This window comes from Mizuhopecten yessoensis, unplaced genomic scaffold (assembly GCF_002113885.1).
Source record: "Mizuhopecten yessoensis strain PY_sf001 unplaced genomic scaffold, ASM211388v2 scaffold6135_1, whole genome shotgun sequence".
Classification (NCBI taxonomy): Eukaryota; Metazoa; Mollusca; class Bivalvia; order Pectinida; family Pectinidae; genus Mizuhopecten; species Mizuhopecten yessoensis.
The window spans coordinates 1,009,586-1,033,358 of record NW_018406397.1 but is presented as its reverse complement, the minus strand read 5'-3'; the positions used below and the strand labels follow the sequence as shown (position 1 = coordinate 1,033,358).

General features: G+C 36.3%; 1 protein-coding gene across 2 annotated transcripts in view; it reads right to left on the bottom strand.

The window, feature by feature from the left end:
* Positions 1 to 3,181: 3,181 nt before the first annotated feature.
* The window catches only part of LOC110451548 (serine-protein kinase ATM-like), a 54,913-nt gene continuing 34,321 nt past the window's right edge, over positions 3,182 to 23,773 (bottom strand). For both annotated transcript variants that reach the window (XM_021499633.1, XM_021499634.1), the window contains 15 exons: positions 23,056 to 23,214; positions 22,615 to 22,737; positions 21,920 to 22,122; positions 20,214 to 20,424; positions 19,579 to 19,698; positions 18,157 to 18,309; positions 17,561 to 17,714; positions 16,643 to 16,725; positions 16,155 to 16,295; positions 15,653 to 15,928; positions 15,280 to 15,445; positions 14,425 to 14,511; positions 13,303 to 13,417; positions 12,902 to 13,107; positions 3,182 to 4,862 (listed from right to left, as the gene is read on the bottom strand). In XM_021499633.1, the coding sequence (XP_021355308.1) occupies positions 4,678 to 4,862; positions 12,902 to 13,107; positions 13,303 to 13,417; positions 14,425 to 14,511; positions 15,280 to 15,445; positions 15,653 to 15,928; positions 16,155 to 16,295; positions 16,643 to 16,725; positions 17,561 to 17,714; positions 18,157 to 18,309; positions 19,579 to 19,698; positions 20,214 to 20,424; positions 21,920 to 22,122; positions 22,615 to 22,737; positions 23,056 to 23,214 (2,382 nt within the window). In that variant the 3' untranslated portion in view covers positions 3,182 to 4,677. The remainder of the gene's footprint in view (positions 4,863 to 12,901; positions 13,108 to 13,302; positions 13,418 to 14,424; positions 14,512 to 15,279; positions 15,446 to 15,652; positions 15,929 to 16,154; positions 16,296 to 16,642; positions 16,726 to 17,560; positions 17,715 to 18,156; positions 18,310 to 19,578; positions 19,699 to 20,213; positions 20,425 to 21,919; positions 22,123 to 22,614; positions 22,738 to 23,055; positions 23,215 to 23,773) is intronic.

Genomic DNA, 23,773 nt, shown 5'->3' with positions numbered 1-23,773 from the left:
GTCCAGTCCCACTACTGGTGATTTTGTCCCTTGATCACGCAGGGAGGCAAGGGATTATAGTGGTAGGACGCCAGGCTCGTGACCGAAGGGTTGCGTGTGAGTCACGGCACGGCACTGTGTTGTATCTTTGAGCAAGATACTTTACTCAGCTTGTTCCAGTCTACTCAGCTGTGATTGAGTATGTGGTTGGGCAGCGCTAGAATTGTTGAATGCTAGCTGTTAGCGCCGACATGGCAGCTCCGGCTGTATGCTCCCCAGGGAGTTGAGAAAGTATTGGCTGGTTGCAAAGGCCCTATAACCAGGATAATATTTTGTGAACAGCTTTGAGACGACCTACGAACTAGGTGATAAAGCGGTATATAAGAACCTCAAATTATTATTATTATCGTGATATGGATATAGATAGATTGAGATCCCAAACCCTTAACCATACTTGTTTATACAATTGCTAGACAAAATACGCCCCCGACCCAGAGGCGTTCATAGACTCTGTTCTTGTTTCTGTAGTGTGGATTTCTCTTGGACATAACTCCTCTCATCAGCAAAAAAAAAACTCTTTAAAAAAAAAGTAGTTCTAAAGCCTAGACTTTCTTTTAAAAAACAGTTCAAACATAGACAGCTACATATACACTAATATAAACATATAAGGACTGTTCTTAGATTGTTGACAAAAGAAGAATGTGTCATTTTCTGATTCACAATTACCTGTCAATACCCAGTTACATTCATCCACACCTGTTCACATATTCGTTCAGAATCGCATTTACCTGTTTTTGAAATCTACCACTGATGACTGATTTCCAAGCAGGTGTATGCACCTATCTCCTTCGTTTCTCCTCTAATCTAACTCCACCTGTATCACTAGTGGGAGTGTGTCAGGCAAAGCTCTTTCATAATCTTAACTCCAACCCAGATCCGGAAAAACTTTAAAAGGGAGGTTGGAAGTGTTTTTATATTACTCCTAACTTGTTTGGTACATTGAAGACCTTAAGATATATTTTCTTGACAAATACATTATGTTTAATTGGTACAGCACTTTTCCAATGAATAAAAACGAAATTTAAAAAGTTTCATGCCTGGCAATTACACCATCTCACTGTTTCCTTATCCAAAGACATTTTGGTCCCAGTATTACATATCATGAGCACAAGAAGTTCCAAGCAATCTAATTTAGTAACATGATCAACTTAATTGTGTTCTTTCATACAAATCATGATTACATTTTTGTATCTAACATACTGATGCTGTGTCCCTTGCACACAAATTCCTGTGAGAGACCAAACATGGGTGCATTTTAGGATCTACTTCTTCTGCAAGACACAGAAATATCTTGTAATGAAAACAAAATGTTTTGAATGTTATTTTTCCCCCAATAAGTTCACACCGGAATAGAAAATTTAATTTGGATGGTAGTGTTGAGGCTATTTTTGTTACATTCACAATCCCTCCCACTATGATGAAATGATCGGGGATCCAGGGTGCAAATCCTAGTCTAGCCATGAAGTGCATTTTTCACTACAGACCGCTGTTGTTGTATTTCTCTATTTATTTTCTGGTCAATACTGTTTTATAAAACTTATTGGTATTGGAAGGTGGATCTTTAAAGGGGAAAAGTACAATGCTGTAGTCCCAAATCTGAGGTGTCACACAGACCACATCATAAAACCCTGATTTAAGGGGTAAAAACCCAACATGTTGTGAAGGATTCTATCATTAGTGCAATTTACCTGTCATCTGCTTAATTTGAAATGACAAATAGGTGTCTAACACCATCAGGTAATACCCTATGGCTTTGTATAATTCTTATCTATATATACATCTGTCAAAATCTTCCTAAGATACAAATCTAATAACCTGTGAATGGTAGAAAAGTTTACTTTAAAAAACAGTTTTTATGCAATTATTTCAAAAAGTAATTTGACAATTGCTTTGCTCGGCTTGAGTGCTGGGCGGCAATGTGGGAATACACAGAAAAAATACACAATATTGCACTTGTGTATTGTGAACTACTTTAAATCATTTGAAATGTTTGACAAGTTTCATGTTCCACCAAAACCTTGAAATAGACATTCATGGAGTGCATGTCATGTGTCAGAAATGTACGAGATCAATTGAAAAAAACACCAGTCTTTGATATCTGACATCATGTGTCATCGGTAAAATAGAAATCTGATTTCGATCAATTTTCACCAACACCACCATCACACCGAGATTACACATACAATTTGTACCTTAATGACAACAATCATAGCTGTCAAAACAATTTCACTTAGGCCCAGCGTTACTCAGTCGTTTAAATTATTTTCTAAACAGAATCCTTGTTAAATGTTTTACTTGCCTCGCGAAAATGATATCAACTTTGCTTTGGGTGCAAACATGTCTCAAGATCTTTTGTTGCTGACAAGATAACATTATAAGCCAATAAATTCTTCACATACTGTAAAATAAACAAGAGGTCACTGGGATTTTATAGCTCACCTGGTGTTTTTTTTCAATTTAATTCAATTCTTCCCGCAGAAGGGCCACACCCTCTATTAACATGATTGAGAACCCTTTTCATAAGATATGCCCTAGCCCAAATTTATATAAAATGGCCTCCATTTATACATTATAATTTTTTGTCAAAATATCTTCATAATTTTCTGAGTGGTTTTCAAGATATAATAAGTCAATCTCGGAAAAAAAATTTGGTAACAACAAATTAAATGGTGCGCCAAAAATAATTTCCTTTGCATAGTTTGTCATATCTAGAAAACCAATCAACGGAAGGAACTAAAAATACTGTGTGAGAAAAATTGAGGCAATTATCTTTCATGGTGCCAATTTTTGTTTCAGTAGCATTCAAATTGGTTTCAGGACATTTCACTAAAAAATTGTAAAAATACATGCTTGTGATGTTTAATTTGGCTCAGGACTGTACCTTGGTACATGTGTACCAAGTATGATCACCCTACTTGATGTTTGGGTAAGACGAGGCCCTGAAACCTGTATTTCAGAACTTGAGGTCAAGATCAAACGCCGAATATATTTCTTATAACTTATGTTACTTACTTACTTACTTAAATCATGAATCAATTGCCAAGATATACTCCTGCAACCTGGGCAGATGTACAAGGCAAATAACTACATACCCCCGACTTCATTGAAGTGGGCTTATAAAAACAACAAAAAGAATTTTTCATTTGTGCTTTTTCATGCAACAAATATGCTCCTTTATTGGCCAAAGAAACAAAACAACAAAACAAATAACATGATGCAATGTTACAGTAAACAATAGAACACAGAATTCGTGTTGAGATTATTCAAGGTAGGAAGCACAATGCAAACTGACTAAGCGGACACATAAGAACCACGTTCTGTGGTATCTTACATGATTTTATGGCCTGTAAAGACTGGATTTACTTTTTTATCCATGATTTTAACAAGCTCTTTGTCTTGTATGACCAAAACATTTAGTCCACCTCGATGTCGGTAATTTCAGTGTAAGTTAAGTACTTCAGAAGCAGATCACTCAACAATTAAATGTTCCTTCATGTACATTGTAATTACATTTTTAATAAACTATTCAATGTTAAGATGCTTGAATGGTTTTTTATACTAATTTGCAAAGAAATGTAATGCAATGTTTTTATTTTGTAAACACCTTACATTTCATACAAAATATATTTTACCTGTTTTTGTCTCTAAATATTAGTTTAAGATTTCTTGCAAAAGAAAAAAATCTCTGTCTTTAACAAATTTAATAATGTCAGTCCCACATAACTTTACACTACTCAGCACTGGCCGGCATGGCCAATAATAATCATTCTCATCCCTCTACCCTGTCACTAACAACTCTGTCTAACACACCTAGCCTCATTATGCATATTTCTCATTTTACTAACTTAAACATGTTTTGTTCATCATTCATAGCATGTCATTTTTCCAGAATAACAGAATCATATTAAGACTTTTCAATATGTTTTACGTAATACTGATTCGATGAATGATTTTCATTTTTGGAGGGTGTTGAAATAGATAAATTGCCACAAAAAATGTTGAATACCAACATACACTATAAAATTTCATTTTATTCAGTGTAATATTGTTACTTATTGCTACTTAAGCCCATGAAATCTTGAAACTCTCAATTAAAAAAACCCATTTCTAACAAATGTTCTTAAAGAAAAGTTTCCTGTTTTCAAACTGTAGCATAAGAAGTATGTTTGGCCTAAGGTATGGTAAGCCTTGAAATGGGTTTAATGGTTTTACCATGCATAAAGAAGCACAACTAATGCCACGTAAGTCTTGTTCCAACAAGGTAAATTTTCCTCAAATGTTAATGAGAATGAACATTAATGGTGGTTCCTCACAAAATGGCTATTATGTATTTTTTTATTCCACCTATCCAAGTTATCACCATGGCAACAACGAATGTGGAATTGATTGGTCTCTACAAGTACTGGTACATGTACATAGATTACTAACACTTTGCACTGTTTTAAAGTATATCACTTCTATAAATGAAATGCAAATCCTTGTGGCTTTTAATCAATGTCATCAATATATATCCTTTTACAAATATGGCTGCCACCTTCCATGACAGAATTATAGTTGCAAACTCACACAATTTTCATGTATCAAGCAACTTTCTTTTCTCTTTCGCATCACCAATTCAACAATGTGACCTATGATCCCTCACAAGTATGGCTGCCATCCTGGGAAGAGTCTGCAGAGATTTTTGGGGTCACGCGCCTCCTGTATGAGGTGGTTGACCTGGCCAGCCACACTCAGCTGTATCCCATCCTCAATCCCCTGTAACTTCTGCTGTAACCGTAGCAACACACGCTCTGCCAATTTATTGACATTTTCTGTATTTTCCTCTGAAAAACACCAAAAAAGACAACTTACAGATTTCTCATTGACTAAACACTCAGTGGACTCTAGATAATTTTATAACAATATTTTACCTTTCAATGTTCATTGAATGAAGATTTGAACTCCTATACAAGTTATATAAATCACTGATATGTATAGTGCAAACAGAAAATTCAATGGAAAAGAATTTGTCACCTGCCCATCTGTGTGACCATGCATGTTGATTTTCAGATTTGGATGAAAATCAAGTTTGAGAAGGTCATTGATATTATAGGGAGGTGTTGAAAGTTTCATGAAAATCAAAGCATTATTTCATGGAGATCATGCGACTTTTCAAAAAATTCAATCCAAGATTGGCCATTGTTGGCCATCTTGATTTTCTGATTTGGTTCTAATTTGTTCTTTAGCAGGTAATTGATATTACACTAATGTGTTAAGTTCCATGAAATTGAAGCAGTCCTCCAAGATTTATCACAAGACCACCATGTGTGCAAATGACAATGTTGCTGATGGGGTGATCTCTAAATGTTGTCTTTGCTTTGCAGGTGACACAATAAAACCTGTATATCAACGTCTGGCTTAAGAACTTCTTTCAACTGATATAAACATGATACAAGAGACTCCAATTTCATAGATATTTACATATAGACATCAACGCTCTAGGGTAATATCCGTTTCAACTAAGTTTAGTTCTGACAAAATATATACTGTAATTGACAATGTTGATTTTTCATTGTGTTTAAAGTACTTGCTTCTCCTCTATAATTAAGATATCATTTACCACCAAGTGCTCCTGAAATATTATCCCCCTGTTGAAATTGTGTAGTAGTGGACAGTTGGTCACGAGGGTTTGGGGGAGGGGGAGAGAGAGGGGACATCAAGTCCACACACAACTTTTTCACATCATCCACTTTCCTTTTCATAAAAACTTCACCATGTATGGACATGTCTTAAAGTTTTTATAACCAAGTATATTACCAAATGACAGTTCCCAGAACTTGTACACAACAAACCAATGCCAACCATCAGATGGCCAGCAAGGCTGCAAGAATCACATTAATATGTTAATCTAAAACTTGAGAGAAATGGACCTTTAGTGAACTTCACAGCAGAAATAAAATTCACTTCTATGAAGTGTTTGCATTTAGACAGCACCCTGATCTCCACAACAGTAATACAATATTTAATTCTGAAAACTATTTGCATTTTTGCACAAATTAAATGGAATTTTAAAATGAGTTAGCATTTTTAATACAAGAGGTGTTATATAGTTTAACAACCATTTTTCTCTATGAGGCAGAGGTGCTGCAGCAGCCTAAAAAAATATCTATAAAATTCAAATTCAATTCTCCTTAAAAAGAAATTTGATAGTTGTTTACAAGTAGAGCTAATAGGACAAACTCAGCTGTTCAGATATAGCTGTCAACTTTTCTGTCTATCACTTCTATGAGAACAAATATTGATGCAACATCCCACCATGTGAAATTCTCATGTTTACATTTTATAAGTACAATCATCACTACAGGTTATAACCACAACTGGCCAAATGGGTAGGTAGTACAGAAAGAAGGCTGGTAGGACACATATATAAATTCTACTTGGCCTAATGTGAGACATGTTTACATGATTCGTAACTGATAAAAGTTGTAGAAAAAAATCATAAATGACTTATGCTTGTTTACATAGATACAGCTCATTGTTACGCGGAAATAAATCATACTAATCTGTCAAAATGTAAATATGATGTTTTAATGTAAGTGTCCTTCCTTCAAACACAATAACTTTGCACCTTAAATTACAAACATGTAAGAAAGAAAAATGATAAAAGAAATGTTCCCAACATTTAAATTCTGTACATGTGGGTTAAAGTAGTTATCGTAAGCAGGGTATATTATCGTATATACATAAATCCTGTTCATAAGTAACTTCGAGCTGACAGAAACCATAAAATGATGAATATCAAATCATCAGCTTAAATTTCATAATGAGTGTTTCGTTTCTGGCTACAGATCATTAAGATATTGGGTGTCCTGTTAGTGACAGCGAGAGGTTTGTCGACAGCTCCGTCGCAGAAGCCAGCCATTGTTGTTATACACATGATCACATGCCCAATTTTAAACAAGTCTTTCATATTAGTATAGGCGGCCTGTCACTCCAAATACTAGCTGATTGTTATATCGTGATGTGTTTAAAATCGCTTCAAGTGACGTAAATTATCCTGATTGTAGTCTTGTGGTTTTTAATCCCTGGCACCAGAGAAAGTGACCAAGCCTTGGAAAGATCAGATAAAGATGAATATGTCTGTCAGTATGAAATGTTAAACACTTAAAATATTTGTTAATATTTCTCAAAGCAACGGGCCCACGGAGCCTGTGTCCTTCATTTGATCTCTGAACTATATAAGATAAAAAAAAAGGTTTTGAATTATTCGAGAACATGGTGGCTATACATATGTTTTGTACTGACAAATTAAAAACAAAAGCAAAACTTATTTTCAAGACCATAAGAGGACAACTCCTTACAATATTTGTTAACATCTGAATGGCTGTACTTCAATGGAAATACAAATGAAATGCCTTATAATCAATAGGCGATCATGCAGGTCATCTTTGATTTCAAATCTAAGATTCCTTTGGTGCTTCCATCTGGATCAACAAGAATGATAACATAAATTTACAAACTTATTTCATTGTTGTTGTCAATTACACAACGTTGATAAAGATGTTTTTTATCTATCTGAAAAATTGCAACACTTGCTCAAAACTAAATGATGATCATTCCTATTATAAGAGGTGTGCATCGCAAGGGTTAATTGTGACGATTCAATATGTATCACAATACATGGGCTATTATGTCAAGATCAAATTACTACTCTTGAGAAGAAGTTTTTTTTTCAACCAATCAGACCATAATGGGTTTAAAAAGTTTCCTTTTAGCTTGAGATGTTGTCTTTTCTCACCAGGACCAAGATTCTTGAAGACAAATTTGTTACATCAACAAAAATATATGCAGTATGTATCTTATCTAAAAGCATAAACATTCACAACTCAGCAGTACATTATTGGTTTTAAAAGAATTTTCAATCATTAAAGCTTCTTTTCTGTTTAAGAAAACAATCATAGGTTAATTTAATATTATAATTTAACATTCATAATCCATTACAAATAATTGATTTTATAATAGCAATGTGGAGATTATTCAGATAAAGTCACTCATTGTTCATTTTGTTTTAATTGAATTCTTGACAATTTTTTTACTTAAATTTGTTTTATTCATGACGAAGTTTATATTTTGTTTTATTTAGAAGAATCCTGCAGCTAAAATAGTCTGCCTTGGTCGTAACCTGATAAAAACCAGAATGCTATAATATTTTTCATCATAGCCATAAAGTTGATAATACCAGGTTCTGTACATTGAATGACTTATTAACATGCCTCCTGCTGATGCAGCCTTTGAGACTGACCCACTCCACTATTACCGGACCTTGAAACTGATACTGTCTGTCCCTAGGTTAATTGAACAGCTCCCAAATACAAGAGGCCCATGGGCCTAAACGGTCACCTGAGTCCTACAGTATTTATTTTTGTTGTTGAAATATGTACCAACTTGAGTACAAAATAGTTAAGTGTAACGTAAAATTAAGTTTGTCAGGACCATGAGCTGATCATTCCTAGACCGAGTTTCAGTTAAATCGGCCTATTAGAACTTGTTTTTAAGTTTGAAATAGTTTTTTCAAAATGGCGGCTGTGGTGGCCATATTGGATTTCTGATCGACCCAAAAAATAACAACACTTTTTCAGGACCATGAGACGACCATTCCTACAAAGTTTCAGTTAAATCGGCCCAGTAGAACTTGACTTTAAGTTTGAAATAGTTTTTCAAAATTGCAGCCGTGTCGGCCATATTGGATTTCTGATCGACCCGAAAAATAACAACACTTTGTCAGGACCATGAGTCAATCATTCCTACAAAGTTTCAGTTCAATCGGCCCAGTAGAACTTGACTTTAAGTTTGAAATAGTTTTTCAAAATGGCGGCTGTGTCAGCCATATTGAATTTCTGATCGACCCGAAAAATAACAACACTTTGTCAGGACCCTGAGTCAATCATTCCTACAAAGTTTCAGTTCAATTGGCCCAGCAGAACTTGACTTTAATTTTGAAATAGTTTTTCAAAATGGCGGCCGTGGCGGCCATATTGGATTTCTGATTGACCCAAAAAATAACAACACTTTGTCAGAACCATGAGTCTGTCATTCCTACAAAGTTTCAGTTAAATAGGCCCAGCAGAACTTTACTTTAAGTTTGAAATAGTTTTTCAAAATGGCGGCCATGGCGGCCATATTGGATTTCTGAGCGACCCGAAAAATAACAACACTGTGTCAGGACCATGAGTCGATCATTCCTACCAGGTTTCAGTTCAATCGGCCAAGCAGAACTTGACTTTAAATTTGAAATAGTTTTTCAAAATGGCGGCCATATTGGATTTCTGATCAACCCGAAAAATAACAACACTTGGTCAGGGAGATGTCAGTAACCTTCCCATGAACTATTAATGAAATCCCTTTGCCAGTATTTCAGCGTAAGTTGAAAATGTAAAATGTTAACGGACGGCGGACGATGGACGAAGACGGATAGCAATAGGTCACTTGAGCTAAAGCTCGATCAGGTGACCTAAAAATCCCTCCCTTTACCTTAACACATTAACCCCTGCAGACACATTTGAACTCCTCCAATTCAAAGGTTGGAAAAGTTAATTATGAAATTTCAGGGGTGAATGAGTAAATTGCAATGAGCTACATAAAAAACACAAAAAGAAATTCATAAACTGGAAAAAAATGAAATAATTGATGTGTAATCACATGTAGGTAAAATGACTCTACAGAAGAAAGAGGTCCTTATGCCATGGTCAGGTCTGGCAGTTATAGATCATATATCTGGTGCAGCAGTGACTGTGATAAGTAAATGTTGCAATATGAGTGAGAGCTGACGTTGTTGGCAGGCGGCCGTGTGTCACCAGTTGACACCTCCTCAAGGTGACACTCCCCCTACAGTCCCGTAATTATTGTCACCTGCCTGTCACGACAAGTATATAATAATTATTATTTTTCTCTTTGTTTTTTCTCTATACTATTATGACACCTTGACCTTTCTGATGTGTTGTATTCCATAATAATCACCCCTTCCCTTTTTTTTGCGAGAAATTGAAATCATATAGACCTCTCCCAGACCTGACAAGACCCTACCAATGATTAATAGAACATACGTTTTATAGCAGAGATTTTAGATCTTGTAACTATGGGTTTGGTTGGGGGCTGATTTCTTGTTTGGTAGGTACTAAGTATACTGGTTGAGGTTCCAATCGGGGTTTTAAAGGGGGCAAGGTAGTTCCCAAACAAGAAAAATTAATTATTCTTATGGGAAAAAGAATGTCAAAGCATTTACCAGTGGTTTTAGATAGTGATATTGTAATTACATGTACATAAAATATATCATCTTGATGGTAAGCCTTGGTCAACAGTAAACCGATGGTCAAATACTTGACCATAAAAACAATACATGATATAGAGTTTGAGATGCTACACTGATATCATGTGTATTAATTATGGGAAAGCAAATATATTCAAGCGTTGTTATTCTCAGAAGGCTGCGATAGGACAGTTTTTATATAAGTTTGTGTATTTTCCTAATGGGATCAGTTTCAACAGAGGAACGCTAGCTAACACATGTAGACAGCCTTTAACATACACACCACACACCATGTTAGGGGAACTCTCACTGACAGGGCTGACAATATCATAGCCTTAATCTTGTCTAGTGTCTGTCTAATTTTCTCAATTCTGAATATTGCCACAAAAATATTAAATCATTATGATTTCATCGCTATAGAAATCTGAATGCCAGTTTCTTCATATCATGACAAGGTTTAGTTCTGATACCCTTCCGAAGCGGATTCAATTTCCCATAAAAGTTCCTCATGAATATTCAAATACCTAGACACTTTGTATAAATATCCATAAATTTCATTTTACTCTGAATGCGGTGAATATATATAATTACTTAGGCATTCCGTATCGTTTATGGGATAAAATCTTCGGGGGCTGTTACTAACGAGGTGCCCTTATCTACTGTTGACAAATCCATCATTTCCTCCATCGTACTGTAATAAGTTTTTCTAAAACAGATAATTTCTTGATTTTCCTCTGACTTTTGGTCTGATTTCATCCATTATTTTTTGTCTATGTAGCAGACTTGCGTCATGTCCTGAATATTTAGATAAAGACTTTCTGTCGCTGTAATTTAAATCATTATAGCTATATAACAAGCTAATCCATCAAGGTCTGTCCCGTAAATAATTACGTTTCTGTTGGCCCTCTTGTTCTCATTTCTAGCTCTATTCAAATCACCACTGCCTTTTTATATTTGTATGTCACAGCGTGAATATTCAAATGAAACAAAACTCCATGTAGGAAGTTTGTCGCCAAAGTTGGTGCCCTCCAATAATTGCTATGCAACACATTAGTTTAGCTATTTGTACTCAAAACAAGGTTGACGTTATCCAAAGTTATTTTAACTATTCGTAAAACATGAATATTCATATGACAGTACCCTGCATTTTGGAACTTTTTCGTCTTAAGATGGAGTGCTCCACATATAAAGCATGTACCAGGAAAGATGCAAAAGATTACTGGATAGATTTCAATCTCAATTTAATTCAGGATTTTTTTTTACTTTTCATTATATTTCTTTCTCAGGATGTTGCCCTTCATATGAACAATTACAATAACAAGTTTCCTTCCAATATACATTTTACTGACTTTAAGCACAACATAACAGGAAGTATATGCAAGTGCGTAATTATCAAATCTAATTATGCACAAATTTAAAAAATAAATACTTCGCTTACAGTGACTCAGTCACCAAAAATTCCTGATGCATTTTATGTGAAGCATGCGTTACATTAAAATCTTCCAAATTTTCTTGCTGTTTCATGCTGACAAATATAACTCAAGAAAATAGTATATTGTTGTTTTTTTAAATCTGGAAGTCATGAATAAGATTAGTAATGTATTCATTTCAAATGGTCTCTGATTTCAGAAATCCTTTCCATTAGAATGTAACAGTATACAAGGGGAGACTATCTGTCTGATCAACAATTTGACTTTTATTCACCAGTCTGAAACAAGCTTTTTCAAGCCTTATTATCAGCTTATCAAGTTAAACTGTAAATTCCTCCAGATGTCTTTTTATAACTACAATTACTGTATCTAGGTGGGAGACTCCCGATTTTGGACCCTTAAATCTAGCATTTTCAACCAAGGGATTTGCTTAGCTGTTCCTATATTCTGAGATCTGATTATTTCATCTGAAAGAACAACTCAAAATATGTCATTTAAAGGGTTATTCTGTCTCTAGGGGGTATATACACAGATTTTATTTAGGTTTTAACTTTTAACGATGCCGAATCACCCCCAAGGAAATTTCCAAAAGTTGGCAAGTATGTCACGTTGAGATACAAAATAAACAGGGGTCAATTTTCCTGGTTTTCTTCACCCTCCCTACCCCAGTTTATATAATAGAATACATCTCTCTCCGGTGATGAGAGCAAAACTTTATGGCCCCAAAGTTTCCAAAATCAAAAAGTTAAAAAAAAACCCATTCTTTTCTTTTTATAATAAATGTAACATTTAAATTTATATTTAAATGATGTTTGAATATAGTTATTGTTGTTTTGTTATAGGTTAAAGTTCCTATTTGGCTGCAGGTAACACATCCACCTACAATCCAAAACCTAAGGCCACATTCCCGAAACAGTTTTGAATCAAGAGGCAAGCTCTCAATTCCGATATTCAAGAGTCTTACATGAGGGTTGAGTCATACCCTTCAGTTAGGGGGAAATCCTATCAATCTGTCAGCATAGGAAAGCTTCAACTACCTCCTCCCTGTAATCACCTGGAACATTTCTTTTAAACCCTTTTTGATAATGTTAGAACACTTACACCGTATCAATCATTAATCTACCATCCCTCTAAACTATGTACCGACCTCCAGCCATCTCCAGCATGTCTCGAGCGGTGTTGGTGACGTTGAGTTCGGAGGCGTCATCGGTGCGGTCACGGCGATGCTGCAATGCATACGCCTTGGCGGGTGACATGGACCAGGTGTTGATGGGGTCGTACAGTAGAACCTCTAAGATAGTCAGTAGCGCCTCCTGGTGGTCGTGCATCACTTCCATCGTCTTCTCACAACATCTGTGAACAGTGGAAAAACACGTTTACAAATAACGATTTTCTATTTTATTTCTACTAAAAACAATAGATTAAATGCAATGAAGCCTTTGTTATTGCCAAATTCTTCTGATCAAACAGCTGGCTGTCCCAGAATAACCTGGCGCTAGCTATTGAGACAAGGTAAGAAGCTACAATATTAACCACCAAAACACTTACCTGCGGAATACACCTTCCACTCCCGATACACCCATACCATCCACCATGTCTCGAGTCAGACGGAATGGTACAGTCTCTGGCGTGGGCAGAATTCGGCCTTGCTCAAATGCCACACCTGTTACAGAAAAGTACAAAACGTCAAAACAGGAACCACCGTATTTTGTTCAGATTTTGTGAAATATCAAGTCTGAGATTTAATTTGCTAAAATGAATTTCTAATTTTCAGAATAACAAAATAAGAGCACCACCACAAAGCGGTGCATAACAATCCCGTATTTGAGATTTTGTTTCAAAATGAATGAACAATGATCTGCTATTAAGCTTGCTGACTCATTGTTCATTTAAGTTTATGTATATTAGCTTGGAGAGCTCAGAAAGTCTCATCACTCTCTACTCTATGAGGATGAGCTTACGAAGCTCAGTGAATCATCGCTCACTTAAGTCTATGATGATAAACTGGGAGTGACTCAATGCTAACATTACTCTACGGTAACAAGCTTGGACAGCTCTGATTTAGACATTTTTTTAGACTTAGACAACTGATAAATAAGTGTACATATGGTAATGGCGTATCAAAATCGACTTTGATTGTATATTGCCACCTCGTACATATTTTAAACATATACACGAACTGTGATACATAACATTTCATCAATCTGATAAGACTCATTTCTCCCAATTAATCTATGTGGACAAGCTTGGAAACTCCTAGTGACTTATGACTAACCTAAGTCTATGTGGACAAGTTTGGAAACTCCTAGTGACTTATTACTCACCTAAGCCTATGTGGACAAGATTGGAAACTCCTAGTGACTTATAACTCACCTAAGTCTATGTGGACAAGCTTGGAAATTCCTAGTGACTTATTACTCATGACCTAAGTCTTTGTGGACAAGCTTGGAAACTCCTAGTGACTTTTTACTTACCTAAGTTTATGTGGAGAAGCTTGGAAACTCCTAGCGACTTTTTACTTACCTAAGTCTATGTGGACTAGCTTGGAAACTCCTAGCAATTTATAACTTACCTAAGTCTATGTGGACAAGCTTGGAAACTCCTAGCAATTTATAACTTACCTAAGTCTATGTGGACAAGCTAGGAAACTCCTAGCGACTTATTACTTACCTAAGTCTATGTGGACAAGCTCGGCTGTTTTACAGTCCACCAGGATGTTCTGGACATGTCTGTCCCCCAGGCCCAGTATGTAGCCCACTGAAACAACAGGTCACACAAATCAGTGCCAGAATAAAGCAATACATTCATATGTGAAAGAGAAAGATGCTCAAAATGTTCCAGAGTAAGCCGTACACAATCATCCTCGTTTATTGTATATCTTTTTTAATTTTTTTAATTTAATTTTTTTTTATCAAAAAGTCATACAATTATGATATTGTTAAATATTAAGATGACAAATCGTGTCCTCTCGTAGGAGGGTTTCCATACACCACACTCTCTTTCATGGCGTTATACCTCTCCCTCTCTTTCATAAACTATCGATTTATAACTTTTTATATTATTCATAAGTATTTGTTTTTGATTTTATATCAAGCCTGCTTATATTTTTTTCTATCCTCTCCTCGCTCGCCATCACTCCAGCTCCTCGCTATCAAAGTCCATTATAGTACTAGGTGGCTTAGATCAGATAAAAAAACATAAGTATCGTAACATGATATACTGTTATGACAATTTGAATGTAAACATAAAACATCAATTTCAACATACTAAATATTGTATTGTATTGTATTGTATATCTTACATATTTTCATTAGACAGGTTCTGGTTCTCTTACATACAGTTAGTTGAACACCAGTTTATCTCCAATATTTAGCATGATTTCCAAATGCCACCATCTCTGTGAATGTTGTCCTTTTGCATTCTACATCAATGAAGTCATTTAGAAAGATTGCAATACTAAGCTACACTGGGATTGTAGTGTATAGATATGTCTATCACCATGATTACAAAGTGAGCTTTACTAACCTATGGAATTGGTGGCCACACTCTTAGTGTAGGCAAGCCTTCGCTCGTACCAGTGAGCAGGCTCTGGAAACCTTTCCATGAAGAAGTGACGAAACACAGGCCGGAATTTACTACACACCTCTAGGAACGTCTTGTATTTCACCTCCGGTTCTTTTGTATGTACCCCCTACAACCAAAGCATTCATGAAAGATACGTAACACAAGCACTACACAATATTTAACAGGATAGTATTTGTCAATAAGGCAGATGGATGCTCATTTTATGAAAGTTTGGTCTCCAATTAAGGAGGTGTGCGTGTGGCACCTTTATCAACATTTTTCCATGACTTTTACCGCTTCAAATGAAGTTCCATCACACCAGTTTTATACTTACAGCTAGCTGCCGTCTACTATCCATGGCCAACGTATCGTGCGGACGGTATCGCCTGTGGGCACCTTCTGTCTCGCCCTTGCCTCCGATTAGGTACTCCCCTATAGGAAGTGTGCCTTCACACCACTCTAGCAGGCCGCTGCGCTGCGACAGTGGGATAACCTTGTACTGGCGAATCTGAAGGTCTCGCTTCCTTGTCTCCGATTTCTTTCTCAGTAGGTTGTTGACCATGTTGAATACTTGCTGCATCACAGCGTCCTGACGAAGGTCATCACGACCCTGGAAATAATAGTAACAGCAGAACTTAATTTATGAAATTTGTATACTTTCAATTTTGTTGCAGACCTAAACATTTAATACTAGACCCTTAAAAGTCTATTTTTAAACATGAAATGATAATTCTGAGAAACGGAAATTGCCTTCCCTGACTGAGCCTTTGACCACTTTTGAACAGTGGAAGATGTTAATTTAAGTTCAATCTAAAGTATTGATATCTCTCCCTTACCTTCACCAGCTGACGATAGCTCTTGCCATCTGACCCAATACAGGATATAATCTTTGGTAGGTTGATGCCTCCAGCCAACTTGAATGTTGGCTGGAACTTATGTATGTATGTGATATTGTTGTAACTTCCACTGCGGTCCACCTGGAATACATTAGTAAACTTTAAACATGTTTTAGAGTTCAAAATTTAATTGCAATTCATTATAGTGAACATGAATTTTATTTCACATGTGAAACAAAGAAACTGAACATCATATACCTGTTCAAATTCCCGCTTCATTGATTTGTGTTTTTTTATTATCTATATTCTAGTAGCACCTTTTTTGAGACCTGTGAGTACTCGTGGCGGAGACATCATTCAGGGTAAAATACCCACCTGTTTTTAATTAATTGCCGGATTCTGTCAATTAATAAAGTCTGGGATACAACAAAATGCATTAAAGATAGGCAGCATCTTGACACATAACTTAAGATAAACATCAGACTTACAGGAATTTCCATGGTCGGAACAACAATATTACGCAAATCTTTCACTGCTGGTAGCTTCAGTATTTCAGGGAATGGGATCGGCTCTGAAAGGTACAAGCACAATACAGGACGAAATTATTTTAGACAGTTCTAAATCGAGACGAGGGGGCTCAAAGTCTCTCACAAATCTATGACCAAATATTAAACAAAGCATGGCTGAATTGAGTCATTTCGGTACATATACAACAACTATAGTTTATACACTTTCAGCGCAGCTAAATCGACATCAATTGTGTTCATACGCTTCACTTGTCATTTGTCTGATGAAGGTGACAGTGTACATATCGTACTAGTCATCAAAACGTCACATAGAAAAATGTATTGGTTGTGTAAAAAGAACTTTTCATAATCCCTACCTACCAACCTGAAGCAAAATGTTTGGAAATTATTTTAGACACTCTATTACACTTTATTTCATTATATTATTTTCTGTAGAACAGATCTATCTTATGGTATTATTCCATTATTCAGGGAAGCAGTATTTCTCTTATTGGTTTTTGCAGGGAATGATTTTTTCGTACAATTTTACAAACTGGGTACCAAAAACGATGCTTTTGTAATACGTATATATATATACTTCACTGAGCTTGAAAGGAACTCTTGTTATTTCTCCTTGTGACATTTCTAAACAAAAGGCATATAAAAATAGTGATTTTTCAACCTAAATTTTACAACAGTCTGTTCCTAGATGAATTGGGAAAAAAAGCATTTTTATTTTTGAAATTTAATTGGGAAGATATTCCTGCTTTTTTTTCATTTTGGGAAAATAAAGCACTTTCTAGCCAGGGTAAACAGTCTGTATTAATTCAGCTGTAAAACTAGGCAAACACAAAATCACTGAAATGTTTAATGAAACCATTAAGCATGACTCTTTCCTACTTGTTTCAGTCTTGTACTTGTTGACTGGGTAGTTAGCCAGCTCTATGTAAGCCAGACAGAGCTTCTCCAGGTCTCTGACGATATTGCCCACAGAGTTACTCCCCTTGTGTGACTTCAACCTCTCCACCAAGTTCTTGGCTGCTTCAATTCTCCCCTGTAAAATGTGAACTTGACAATAATCATAGAAATATTTTATCTGGAACTTTTATTTGTTTCACTTGGTAAGGAGCAGTTCCTCATTTTTGGACAAATGATAGGTTATTAACAAGATGATAGGTGGGTGGATGGTTGGGTTGGGCTAGGGTAGGTGTCGCGTTAGGGTTGTGGTAGAGACAAAACAGGGTTAACATAATTCTGATCCTGAGGGCATACGTTTCCTGCCTTCCCTTTCAAGTTTTAAACTCTTTAAGTCAGAAGATTTTGCAATGGGGCCTGAAAATCCACCGAGGCAGTGAATTCAATGTCAGCTATCGCTTCAAACATGTAGTCTACCATGGAAGCATCCATGAACAATATCAATGAATGTTTATTGCAAATAAGATTTTTTCATGTGGTTTCTTGTTCATTAACAAGTTTTCACTATAGATATGACATACCTCTTCCTCCCTGGCCAGGTCAGACTTCGTCCTTGACAACTTGCCCTTTTTGTTAGGGTCCTTGAAGATGTCGGCATCTTTTTTGGCGTGGGCTAAAGCCAGTACACAGAAGAGAGTGTGGTGGGGATGGTCCACAGCCGTCCTCTCTATTACCTGTTATTGTAGACAAATGGTACTCACTTATAGTGCCGTGTTAAACACACACATCTGATCTTATTAGCAGTATGTTGTGAATTGTTAGACAATGTTGTAATTTGTAGAGTTCAAACACGCAACATATACATGAACATTTTGAAAAATATTGTGATCGATTTCATTTTTGTTATATTGCAATGTAATATAATATTCCTGCATTTACTATATACCTGTTTTCCCACAGCCCTTAATATAGGGCTGTCATAAAATATCGGACAATACAAAGGCATATCGTACTGTATTGTGGTACGAAAATTAAAACTTTAGACAGAGCTAAAAATGCAGTTTTGAAGATTTGTTAATAAATAAATAAATAAATGAATAACAATATGTCAAGAATAGCACGTCCTTCTTTCAAGCTTCACTTGATTTTACTTGGTATAACAATTCTAAAATATGCATGTGAATTGAAATTGTCTTATGCAGAAATAGTGCATTCGAGCAATTGTCAGCTTTTTAGTCTGGATCCCTCGAAATGCATGTGCCAAATTTTTCTGAGGTCAGAATGAGTTTTCATCTGACCCTGTCATTTTCTTTTCAGGTTCAGCACGTTGAAACAATACTTGTTATCGCGACCATCCACGAGTTACTCCCCTTCGAAGAGTTCTTGCCGGAAAATGCACAAGTCTCGTGAGAGAATGCGAGGATACGGGGGGAAAACAATCTGCCATGTGTAAACAATATGCCCCACCTTCACTGTATTGAACCAACAAAAATAACTCACAATAATAGAGGTCACAGCAAATGCATTTAGTAATGACATTCCAATCAAATTGTTTGTCCAAAACAAGCCTTCTGACCTTTCATTTACATAAAGGTAACACACGATACTCTGTATGCCGCTGATGGTCCGTTACAACTGTGACGATTTAGCTTCGTCCTCTTTTTCAATATCTGGCCAATTTAACATGTCTGCTTGCTATCATAGGTGTACTAGCTCCCCAATTTTCTTATTTAGAGTAGGTGATACCTTTTGACTTTAAAATATTACCCAATTCATTACATGGAAGTTCGTGGAAATTCGTATCTGAATGTTTTGGCGCTGCCATGTTGTTTATATATCCGTTGCCCCAGCGAAATCCCCTCCTATTTGAAGAGTTCCACTGGTCGCGATATCATCTATTGAACCAGATGCATGAAAGGGACCTTTTAAACCTCAAAGATTTGAAGATACATATACATATGTAACATTTGACCTTTATAAACATGCGACATTTGACCTCTCACCTTATTAAGGGTGATCTGGAACAGTGGACATTGATCCTTGTGGGGCCGAGTATCCATCCTGGTGGCGAGCTGGTACATCAGGGGCAGTAACTTGTATGTACTTAGGTCCTCAATACCGTCCTACAGTATTAAAACACCTTTTTTCAATTATAGGGAACAATTATTTGAATTTATTTAAAACAGTAGACTTGACATATACCCACTAAACACAACATGCAATTGCTACACGTGACATTATATATATACCCTGCCCGGTTCCTTGTTAACCACACAACACTTGTGTCAGTGATATAAGCTGAATTTCTTCCAAATGAAATTATGTAGGATTCATGCAGAAGACAGCTCACTGACAGTGTAGGGGTGTACAATTTCATATTTAGGGTACCAGCCCACAGGCAGACTTAAAAAACAATTCTGCTAGTCTGAGATTTCCTTTCGCAGTAAATAGTGGATTTTTTTTTTTATTAGCTCTGACGTGAAATGTGTAGCCCGGCATGTCAGGATAGTGGAATGGTACATCCCTGCTAATGTTTGAAATCTCTGCCGAGCCAGAGAGACATCAGTCTTACCTATTCATCAATAAATTTTGGCATACAGGTTTTTGTACACATGACCAGACATCATAAAACCATCACCTTTATAAGTTCGTTGATTTCCTGGTTGCCATTGTTACTGAACCAGAGTGAGGTGAGTCTGAACACACGGAGGTCGTGCCGATCGCCAGACTTGAGACAGCGTATATAGTTCTCCACGGCAGTGACGAGGAAGTGGCTCTTGTCGTCCTCCAGAGCATTGATCTCCTGTCGGTCAATCTGACTCTGTTTGTTCAGGATGATGAAATATTTCCTGTAACATTTTAAGGCACATTTGAATTTCAAGTTTATTTCTTTTATCCTGGATAGGTGTATCCACACTTTTATCGGTGTGAGATATCCTTATCTCACCCTAGGGTTGAGACTGGGGGATTCCCTTATTCATAACAATGACATGACGTCACGTCAACACTACAATGACGTCATGTCAACAATCCACCAACGTCACGTCAACCGTGAATTTAGCCTGCGACGTTAACATTATTATACGCATATGATACACAATGGGTGAACAGGGAAAGAGAAAAAAATCATTCAACCCCTTGAGGGTGAGATAGGGGAATCTCAACCCTCAGGGAAAGATTCTTACGTAGCCTCGTGTTTGGAAACTTAAGAATCTTCCCCCTCTGGTTGAGATTCCCCTATCTCACCCCCTTGGTGTTCTATTAAGCTATTAGCTCACAATTTGTTTTCTATTTCATAAGTTTAATGCCCTCAAAGGATAAAACTCCTGGGCATGTATTCATGAAACCATTCTTATGCTCATACTCAGATTCTGTGCTCCAGCCTATTTTTTTGTTCCAGTGATGAAGTTTATAAATAATCACATTTTGTCAATGATTCGGGAGAGTTTGGATAGACATGAAGCTGAAAATCGTTTTCAATGTCTAGACTTGACGTTTTGACCATGTCATATGATTTAAACAAGTAACAAGGACATCAGTGTGAGCACAGAATCCTTGCTTGAACATGAGAATGGTTTCATGAAAACGGGCCCTGACCCTTATTTCATAAATGTCAGGAGGCATTACTAAAATTAAGGAAAACTCTTTAACATTAAGAACAAGTTTGGAACACATTAAAAGGAAAGCTGCCAACACAGTATAACCTTGGCCCTTTAGAAATCAAACCCTCAGTTACATTTTAACACATCCCTTTGATATGTTTTGGTTTCTTTGTTTTATATGGGGTCCTTGCAACAGTTAAAGTCATGAAGATGGGTGACTAGCTAGGGAGACAGTCCCAAATAGAAAGAGTAAAGTGATTTTTTTTTTTATATAGATGCCAAATGCTGCAATGTGGGCAATAGACTAGTTTTTGTTTCTTTAATGTTCTCTTTTAACTCATTCATCACTGAAGACACATTTGAACTCTTCCAATTCAAAGCTTTGAATAGATCATTATGCAATTTCAGGGGTGATTGAGTGAAAGCAGATGACATAGAAGAAAACACTGGATTCCCCAGAGGGCCCTACATTTGTTGCCTCTTAAGGTAACTTGCATTAGGATACAGCAGGCTAACTCCCAAACTTGCAGGCGTACATCCCTTTGAATAAACTTCAATGTAATTTAACTTATACATTCATCATCCAAATACCTGTGTAAATCAGGTCTTTCGTTTTTTTATTTAGACAGATTTCACAGTATTAAAGCATATGTTTTACTAAACTGTAGCTATATCTGACTAGTCATCATCGACCACACCTGAAGATAAGGTGAAATGTTCATGTAACTCGGGAGAAACATACTCTTTTGAATTATCTCCAACTTGTTTTAAAGACTCTATTTCTTGTTGAGCCTTCTTGAAGAGATTCTGTTTGGCTTCAAATGTGCTGGACTTCATGTAATTGACAATATGTTGATACTGGCTGTCTGCGTAGCGGGCTAGCGCAAGGTACGAGTCCAACGCTACGTCGTCCTTGATGCCAGCCTCATCCAACATAGCAACGGCCTACAAGGTCAATCAATGGTCACAAGATTACAATACAATGTCAAATGATGGCTACCTGTACATGATCATGATAAAAATCAAATGAAGGTCAGGTGATTCTGCTACAAGTTAAAACAAAGATCATAGGTTTCAATACAAGATTAAAAAAATATCACTGGCTTGTGAAACATGGTAAAATGAAGGTTATGTGACAACGAAGCAAGATCAAATGACGATCACATGATGATATTATAAGGTAATGAGACTAAGATTAAAGCTACATACAAAATCACTCTCCAAATATGTAATGATAAACAGGCTAGTCAGTGAATAATGTTATTCCACCCAGAAAATGCACTAGCAATCAAACTACACAACAGTTATATGTAGTTTGTATAAGATTTCAGTTGTGGATCTAAGAGAGAGAAATGTCCTGCCACTGATTTAATATCATTCTATTGTAATATTTAGACATCTCTACGATTTTTTATACACTGAAGATGAAGGTTTTACCTTTTCCAGGTATTCTTCCATGATGACGTTTGCGTTCTCCGATCTTGTTTCTGCCAGCCAGTTACCGTATATACAAAGCACTTTCGCATAGTACTTGGCAGCATCCTTGCTGTCCCTGCGGACCTGTTACATACAGAAACCCAAACATTCAAGTTAATCTTTCTGTGGACCTGTGACATACAGAAACCCAAACATTCAAGTTAATCTTTCCGCGGACCTGTGACATACAGAAACCCAAACATTCAAGTTAATCTTTCCGCGGACCTGTGACATACAGAAACCCAAACATTCAAGTTAATCTTTCTGTGGACCTATGGCATACAGAAACCCAAACCTTTTATAGATGCCTCCTTTTAACTAGGAGGCATTTCAATTCAGTAGGTTGCCATATATTTACCTCCATACTGTTTGAAAAAGCCTTCTTTTAAAAGTTTTCCTTACCTTACGGAGTTGTGAAATGATGTCTTTCATGAGGTGTTTGGCGATGTTCTGTTCCTGACGGGCCCAGAACATGTTGGCCTCCTCCACCATCTTGGTGATGTGGAGGTCAAGGACAGATGTTTCTAAGGACTTCAGCTGACCAATGGCTCTCTCTGCTACCTATAACAGGTATATAGTTGATATACTGTAAACGAACATAATTTAGTTGTAGTCTTATTTCAGCACTTTTTCTTGCCCTTTCAATTTTGAGCTAAATTAGGATGGTGATGATTGAAGTTCCTATATTTTGTTTTCTAATGCATATATTGTAAGTGTGTAACTCATCAATGCACTAATTCTTAAAATCTGATAAAGCACTAAACTTTGAGTGTGCAAAAAATACACAAGTTTACATACAGTACCTAATGTCTCTGGTTTATATACAGTAACACCTTGATCTAATGCCTATTATTTCATTTGGTACCTTTCTTATTGTTAGTAAGGTTCAATATTCTGAACTATTTCTTTACACATCTTTCTCCATATATTGAACAAGAGATCCCAGAGGGATCTTGGCGCCCACCTTTGTACCATCTTCATTAGTTCTTTGTCAGTTCGATCTGTTCTCTTCTTTCCTCTAATCTGTTTGATCGAGTCATGTTTAAAGTAAATGCACCTTGAGGTAACTTTTGATCTAAACTTAATACTGATGTGTATGAAAGCCAACCTTCAAAGTGAG